The 8,547-nt window shown below is 41.4% G+C and overlaps 1 protein-coding gene across 1 annotated transcript; it reads left to right on the top strand.

Moving 5' to 3' along the window:
- Positions 1-3,183: 3,183 nt before the first annotated feature.
- On the top strand, positions 3,184-7,222 carry LOC121534275 (protein phosphatase 1 regulatory subunit 3C-B). The gene is made up of 2 exons (XM_041840929.2): positions 3,184-3,371; positions 4,335-7,222. Exons 1-2 carry the CDS (start codon positions 3,358-3,360, stop codon positions 5,281-5,283), a joined length of 963 nt encoding a protein of 320 aa, XP_041696863.1. The 5' UTR covers positions 3,184-3,357; the 3' UTR covers positions 5,284-7,222.
- Positions 7,223-8,547: the final 1,325 nt, after the last annotated feature.

An 8,547-nucleotide genomic window follows, 5' to 3' on the forward strand; every position in this document is an offset into this window, starting at 1 on the left:
AAGTATTCACACCCCTTTACCTTTCCAAATTTTGTTGTGTTACAGCCTAAATTAAAAACTGATTACATTTAGATTTTGTGTCACTGGTATACCACATAATACCGCATAAAGTAGAATTTTGTTAGTAGATTTTTTTTTTAAATTAATACAAAAATGAAAAGCTGAAATGTCTTGAGTCAATAAGTATTCAACCTCTTTGTTATGGCAAGCCTAAATAGGTTCAGGAGTAAAAAATGTCTTAACAACTCACATAATAAGTTGTATGTTTAAAATGATTTTTGAATGACTACCCCATCTCTGTACCCCACACATACAATTATAGGTAAGGTCCCTCAATCGAGTAGTGAATTTTAATCACAGATTCAACCACAAACACCAGGGAGGTTTTTAAATACCTCGCAAAGAAGGGCACCGATTGGTAGATTTAACAAAAGCAGACGCTGAATATCCCTTTGAGCATATTGAAGTTTTTAATTAGGCTTTGGATGGTGTATCAATACACCTAGTCAATACAAAGATACAGGCATCCTTCCTAACTCAATTGCCGGAGAGGAAGGAAACTGCTCAGGCATTTCACCATGAGGCCAATGGTGATTTTAAAACAGTTACAGAGTTTAATGGTTGTGATATGAGAAAACTGAGGATGGATCAACAACATTGTAGTTAGTCCACAATACTAACCTAAATGACAGAGTGAAATGAAGGAAGCTTGTACAGAGTAAAAATATTCCAAAACATGCATCTTGTTTGCAACTTAAGTAATACTGCAAAAAAAAGGCTAATAAATGAATTTCTTGTCCTGAATACAAAGCGTTATGTTTGGGGCAAATCCAACACAACACATCACTGAGTGCCACTCTTCATATTTTCAAGCATGGTGGGGGCTGCAACATGTTATGGGTATGCTTGTCATCGGCAAGGACTAGGGTGTTTTTAGGATAAAAATAAATAGAATACAGCCAAGCACAGGCAAAATCCTAGAGGAAAACCTGGTTCAGTCTTATTTCCAACAGACACAGGGAGACTAATTCACCTTTCAGCAGGACAGTAACCTAAAACACAAGGCCAAATATACACTGGAGTTGCTTACCAAGACGACATTGAATGTTCCTGAGTGGCCTAGTTACCGTTTTCACTTAAATCGGCTTGAAAATCTATGGCAAGACTTGAAAATGGCTTTCTGACAATTATCAAAATCCAACTTGACAGAGCGTGAAGAATTTTAAAAAGAATAAATGGACAAATATTGTTCAATCCAGGTATGCAAATCTCTTAGAGACTTACCCAAAAAGACTCACAGCTGTAATCACTGCCAAAGGTGTTTCTAACATGTATTTTCTCAGGGGGGTAAATATTCATCTAATCAAGATATATTCGTTTTTTATTTTTCATTAATTTTTCTTCCACTTTGACATTACAGAGTATTTTGTGTAGATCGTTGACCAAAAATGACAATTAAATCCATTTTAATTGCACTTTGTAACACAACAAAATGTGGAAAAAGTCAAGGGGTGTGAATACTTTCTGAAGGCACTGTGTATTGCTACTGTAAAGCAGTGATGCTGCAGACGTGCAGACTGTCATTAAAGTTAACTTCCTGTTATGCAAGAACCAATGAACATGCTGGAACTCCTGACCGTGACCGCTAGACATATTACTTAACTGAACCAGGGAAGTACATACTTGTCTTTAAGCCAAATGGTTGCTATGAGGAAATAGGTTGCAATAAGAAAAACGTTTTTAGAGAGAATACTGTCTGTGTGGAAAAACCTTTTGTTTGCCTTTGTGAAAATAGATAATCCAATACACAGTTATAACTGAAGTCAGTAACAATGAACTGTGTGGTGAAATGGTTTCCATTTTCGCACTGCAATGACCTAAGAGTCACATATAGCACCGTATCTCCCCACAGAGACAAGAGCTGATTCACAGAGACATATCTGAGTCATAAAGCTACTGATGCCAGACATTTCACTTGACATCCTCTCTCACACTGTCCTCTCCACGGCCTCATGGTTGTGATGAGGACACTCCTCCAGCCCCTCACAAGCTAGAAAGAGCTACAGTAATCTGCACTGCTCTAAGGCCAGCATGACATACAGAGACAGATATGAACAATGTTTCCCCGGGACGCTTCAGTGCAGAGTTGTCCTTACTAGCTTGAAATGGCATCTTGCAGATGATCATACAATCCCTATGATGAACTGACACTCTGCTCAGACAAGTTAAAATAGATTTGCTGTGGCAGGGTGGAGGTATTTCAGAGCCTACAGGTGCCTGAGATCTCAATAGAAATGTCTCACAGCCCAGGTTTATATTTTGATTGTGATCCCATACTTTCCCATACAAAAATAGTCATCTAGACCTGGAATTTCACCAATAGGCTAATGGAATGAGATGCCTCAGGCCTATCTTCTAAATATTATGAGATATGGTATGCCTACTTTAGGGAATAATGTATATAATGTCTACAAGTCTATAATGTATATACACTGAGTGTAAAAAACATTAAGAACACCTGCTCTTTCCGTGGCATAGACTGACCAGGTGAATCCCGGTGAAAGCTATGATACCTTATTGATGTAACTTGTTAAATCCACTTCAATCAGTGTAGATGAAAGGGGAGGAGACAGGTTAAAGATGGATTTTTAAGCCTTGACACAATTGAGACATGGATTGTGTATGTGTGCCATTCAGAGGGTGAATGGGCAAGACAAAATATTTAAGTGCCTTTGAACAGGGTATGGTAGTAGGTGGCAGGCACCCCGGTTTGTGTCAAGAACTGCAACACTGCTGGGTTTTTCACACTTAACAGTTTTCCATGTGTATCAAGAATAGTCCACCACTCAATATTAGGAACGTGTTCTTAATGTTTTGTACACTCAGTGTATTGCAAACTATGTTATTTACATGCACGTAGTTGCTAAACAGAAAAACAACCAGTAGAGGTCTATCATGACTCTGAAATCGACTATGTCAAGCCATCTCCGCCCCCAATCCCCATCACTCAACGTAGCCTGAGCCGACTAGACGTTTCAGTACCTGGGGCGGGACTGTAGACACGCAAAGCTGAGCTTCTCGCTGATTGCTCGAGCGATCCTCGTTTGGCTTCTCCATTGGCTATCATCCGGGGTCCGTGAAGCAGTATGCAAATGATCCCGATGTAGCCTACAGATTGAAAACGCTGAGGCCATTAACAGTACAGCTGGACTGCAGAGGGGAAGGGGGCGTGCCACGCAGCATTCAGGAACCTCAACCATATTTCATTGGAATGGCTAAATAACAATTTTTTCGATTCAGTTCTTAGAAAGTTAGTCCGTTTATTCATCAGCAACATTTAAAGTTTTTATCTTTCCAATGAATTGCACAAGGTAAGCTCACAGTGTGTCAAAGATGAAGCGTTTCGATGCACAGTCAATAGATGGGACATTCATTTTGAACTGCGCAATGAAAGAAAACTAAACGTTACTAAAATATAAACGTTTTTGAATGCCAGTTGAGATGACCTCTGTGGCAAAAATATCATTAACTCACTCACAGACCAGTTTTATTTTGGCTTGGAGACTTTTTCTTAAATGTTTTATTGACTGGCCATTATATATTGTAGGGTTTCACAAACTCGGTCCTGGGGTCCGCCCTGGGTACACACATTTTGGTTTTTGCCCTAGCACTACACAGCTGATTCAAATAACCAACTCATCATCAAGCATTGATTATTTGAATCAGCTGTGTAGTGCTAGGGCAAAAACCAAAATGTGTGCGTGCACCTAGGGCGGATCCCAGGACCGAGTTTGTGAAACCATAGCCTACTGCCGGAATCATTGCTATGAACTTAAACCTGTATGTGTTAAAGCCATTCTAGTGTGAGTAAGGTTGATAGCTATTTATTTTCTGGATTTTTGTAGGCTATTGCTTATTATTTTTTTGAAAATAATTAGGCCTATTAGAATTGTTAAATTATGCAATATAGTTCCCTCCAAATGATTATTATAGCCTGCTGTAAACTATTTTGAGCATTATTGTCAGTGTAGATTTTCAAAATGTTCCAGGAACAAATTTATTATATATTTTACAAATCTGTGTTATATTAATTTGGATGACAGGTCTCTTCAATTAATGACCTACATCAGCAGGGGTCTGGGAGAAGGTAGCACGTCCAGTGAAATGAGGTCAGGGTTCCACAGCTGCATTTAGAACATCAGAATTCTGACTCAAGTTCCATTATTTTGTTGGACCACATCCTACATGGGCTTACTATTTTCAATCTCACCTAAACAGATAACAGTTTCACCTATAACCTCGCTAACGTCTGGTGCTTTCTTCTTGTTCAACAGGGTCCTCCACATGTTGAACCCCAGGCCAATGCCAGGTCCTATCATGCCAGTAGATGTAGCCATGAGGATCTGCCTGGCAAGCTCTCCGCCCCTCCGCAGCTTCCTCAGCACGTACGAGGACTGCCGATCGCGAAACCTGGTCAACCGCTACAAACCACTTAGGCCATGCATCAGCTCCAAGCAGCAGGTAGAGGCCTCTAGCCTGGGATGGAAGAGTCCCAAGGCCATGGGAAAGAAGCGGGTGGTCTTCGCCGATTCAAAAGGCATGTCCCTAACGGCCATCCACGTTTTCAAGGAGTTTGAGGAGGACCCACTGTCTGACCTGCAGTTTGACCTGTCTGACCTGGCCAATGCCACTGCCGGCCTCAAGGTCTCCGTGGAGAAAAGTTTTACTCTGGATTTCCCTCAGCCCGCTGCAGATTATCTGGACTTCAGGAACCGGCTCAAGAAGAACCAAGTGTGTCTGGAGAACTGCACACTCCAGGAACGGTCGCTCACCGGCACCGTGAAAGTCAGGAACGTAAGCTTTGAGAAATCGGTCTCCATCCGGATAACGTTTGACTCGTGGAAAACCCACACGGACGTTGCTAGTACGTACCTGAACAATGTGTACGGTTGTTTGGACACTGACACCTTCGCTTTCACCGTCGACCTGCCAAGTTCTGTGCCCTCACAGGAGCGTGTAGAGTTTTGCGTATGCTTCGCCACCCAGGATCAGACGTACTGGGACAACAACGATGACAAGAACTACAAGTTGCTCCACAACGACACAGACACAGACCAGACCAGCAACCCCATCATCCAGACCACCACACCAGTGGAGTTCAAGGGAGACGGCAAGAGGCCGGAGATGGAGTTTGACCAGTTTGGGAGCCCGAGGACGTCCAGTGGATTCTTCCCTGAATGGCAGAGCTGGGGACACATAGAGAATACAACCCCATACTGGTGAAGCAACAACAAGGCCTTTATGAGAAATCCACAAGCTGCTCCAACAGCATCAACTCCAATTGCTTGATGTAAGAGGAGTGACAACAGAACATTTAACAGCTGATGCATGCCCCCCCCCCAACAGTGAAGATATAAGCACAATCTGAACAGTGAAGATGTTAAAGGTCTGCGACTCACAAATCAACAGTTAAGGTCATTGTGGGGCTTTAGAATGGGCATGTTTGTTTTGTCAAAATCCTTCTGTCAATGAAAGGTTCAGAATAGGTTTCTCTTCATGTTTGGGGGTATACAGGAAGGTACAAAAATCTATAAACAACAGTTTGAGCCCGTAAGTATCCGTTGTTGTCATCCAGTTAACACCCTAATCACTGTGACCAGTACTCAACATAAAGCATTGTGGTAAAATGCCATCACAGCCACACAAATATAACTAGAATTAACAACAAATAGCAAAGGGCATTCAAGGTTCAGTGATATCTAGAAATTGGTTTAGACTTTAAAAGTGGACACAATTTTTGTATTGAACTAAAAAATGTGGTAAATCATGAGTTGTCGTAACATAGATGCCTTCCTTTGTAATGTTAATGTGATTGTCCGTTAAACTGTTAGTAATCTCGGCCACCTGCCGGCTCACTCTCTGTCGAGACTACTCTATGCGCCAGCAATTCGAGCCTGGGGATGAGGTTAAACTGTTTGTAATACAATGGCATTACTTCACCACCTGTATACACAGCGAGTAGGGACTGGATTCAATCCGTATCGCGTAAGATCTGTGTTAGAATTTAAAGGTCATTTCCGATTGAGCCGACATGCAGCGTTTATCGTGAATGCAGTCTCCACGAACACAGGAACATTGCCTTTAAATTTCAATCGTGCTATAACTCGGATCTTCTGCGATACGGATTTAATCCAGCCCTATATGTACAGATTTAATCCAGCTCTAAAGCCTTTTCAAAAAGAGAAAGATAACTCCAGATTTGGGAGTCTGCACTTTAGGGAATATTTTCAAAGGAGGTTTAGCATTTTGTACATGGAGATCTGTTTTGGTGAGTTTATAAATACAGAATTAGCTTTACTTGCCCTGTAATAGATTGAACTATTCCTTGCTGTTAGACATATGGTAAGCCACCAAAATGTCAGTATAATGTAAGTCACCCGAATGTTGACAGACATTGACAGTTCGAGAGCAGTCTTTGCACTGACCGAAATACAGTATGCCTTTTTAAATGTGAGTGTGAAAGAATGAGACGTTGAAAGTGGAATGATTTGGTACAACATGACGAACTTCATATTGAAGTTGCTTCAGTGTTTCATAGCACCGTTTGATTGAAGACTTTCAGGTAAACAAAAAAAGAAAAGCAATACAGGTAAATATGCATGACTATACCCCAGCATATTATCAATTAGGTGTAAGCCTAAATGGATCACCTACCTTTTTATTTTTTTTTGCACAAGTTTTCACACATACGTCCATTGCAAACACATTTTATGTGCTCTTCCTAACCTTCTCTTCTTAATGTTTGCTGCTACTGTATGTAAGTGCTGTTCTATCTTCAATGTGTTTCATGGACCCGTGGTATGTGAATGGTCTCCTATGGGAAGAGAATGAGGGGAGAGTGGGGATGTTATTTAAGGAATGTACAACTAAGTAAGGGAAGTGTTAAAAAGGGAAATGAATGGAAACGAGGTCAGTGTTAGAGGGCTATGCGTTGGGACTGAGGCTTCAGCGTTTACCAGGAAGTGGTGAACATTGTTAGCTGCTTTGTTTTCTTGAAGTGTAAATAAGCATGAGGCAGAATGCAAAGTGCTATGACACAAGCCATGGTGTCTAACCTCCAGCATCTTTTTCTACTGCAAGGAAAGGTCTCTGTGTGTGAAATGGTTTACTGTTTTCTGTGTTCCTTTCAGAAATAAGAAATAAAAATCTAATGTTTATAGTGTGAAAGACTCCTGACTTTTCAATCTGGATTTTAGGTTGGAGAATATAATATTATCCAGCTGGCATCATCTCGTGCAATACCATTGTCTAGGCTCAAGTAGAATATTCTTAGACCTAGATTCAATCAGATCAAGTATTAACCGGCACTAGCCGAAACCCGCATGGCTGATGTTTTTGCAACGTTTGAGGTGTAACTGCATTGGAGCTGTCAAATTGGTGAGCAGCTGCTCTTGATCATTGTCACAAAGCCTCACCTGTCCCACTCATGTTAGAAGTTTAGAACGAGGAAGTGTAGGCTATATAGAAATAATTAAGATAAAATTGAAAATCATTAAACAAAAATAATGAGGAATTTTATCATCCTAATCGAGGTCTACATTACATCTCATATTCCAGTGTTCGAACTTGTAAACAAGGCTGCATGGGATTTCTCGTAATGCAACTCCGTGCAGCCAATGACATGGTCCACTTTAGATATAATGCCAAAAGCTGCTTGTGGATTTTACAACTCTTAACGCAGTTCCACCTCCGACACCGCCAAAACAACCGCTATGCGGATGTCGGCTAAAGCGGATCTGATTGAATAGAGCCCTTAATTACATTTTGTGACTAAACGGTGTGCACAAATTATTATAACAAAAGTACATATATATAGGGGTGACCCATTCAAACATTTGTTTTAACCTTTATTTAACTAGGCAAGTCAGTTAATAAAAAATCTTATTTACGATGACGGCCTACACCGGCCAAACCTGGACGACGCTGGGCCAATTGTGCACCGCCCAATCACGGCCGGTTGTGATACAGCCTGGAATCAAACCAGTGGGTCTGTAGTGACACCTCAAGCACTGAGATGCAGTGCCTTAGACCGCTGCGCCACTCGGGAGCCCAACATCAATCAAGCAGTTAAGAGCATTTAAACAGACACAAACATCCATTGTACCGTAAGTATAACCTAAACCTCGGGACTGTCTAAATGAATGCATCATAAATCGTGGTCACCTTAGCTGAGAGCAGTAGGTCAGGGTCTGGTCCATGCCTCGATGGTACACTATGTTTCCAGTGTCACGTGACGCACGTCGATCAGAAAGAGCAGAGAGCCTGACTGAAGAATGCTGAAGAGACGAATAGCCATGCAGGCGAGGTTAACGGACAGCACTGAACAGACAGACATATGCCTCATTAACCAAGATGCTGCCAGTTGTTTGAGCATAGATCAGACAGCTCCAGACAGGACCAGACAGGTTGGTGCAATTATTAGAGACAGAGAGAAGCTCAGAAGATAACAGATGGTGTGAGCATACATTTAGCACTGCCTGCTAGCCA

The sequence above is a fragment of the Coregonus clupeaformis genome, chromosome 1 (genome assembly GCF_020615455.1).
Source record: "Coregonus clupeaformis isolate EN_2021a chromosome 1, ASM2061545v1, whole genome shotgun sequence".
Classification (NCBI taxonomy): Eukaryota; Metazoa; Chordata; class Actinopteri; order Salmoniformes; family Salmonidae; genus Coregonus; species Coregonus clupeaformis.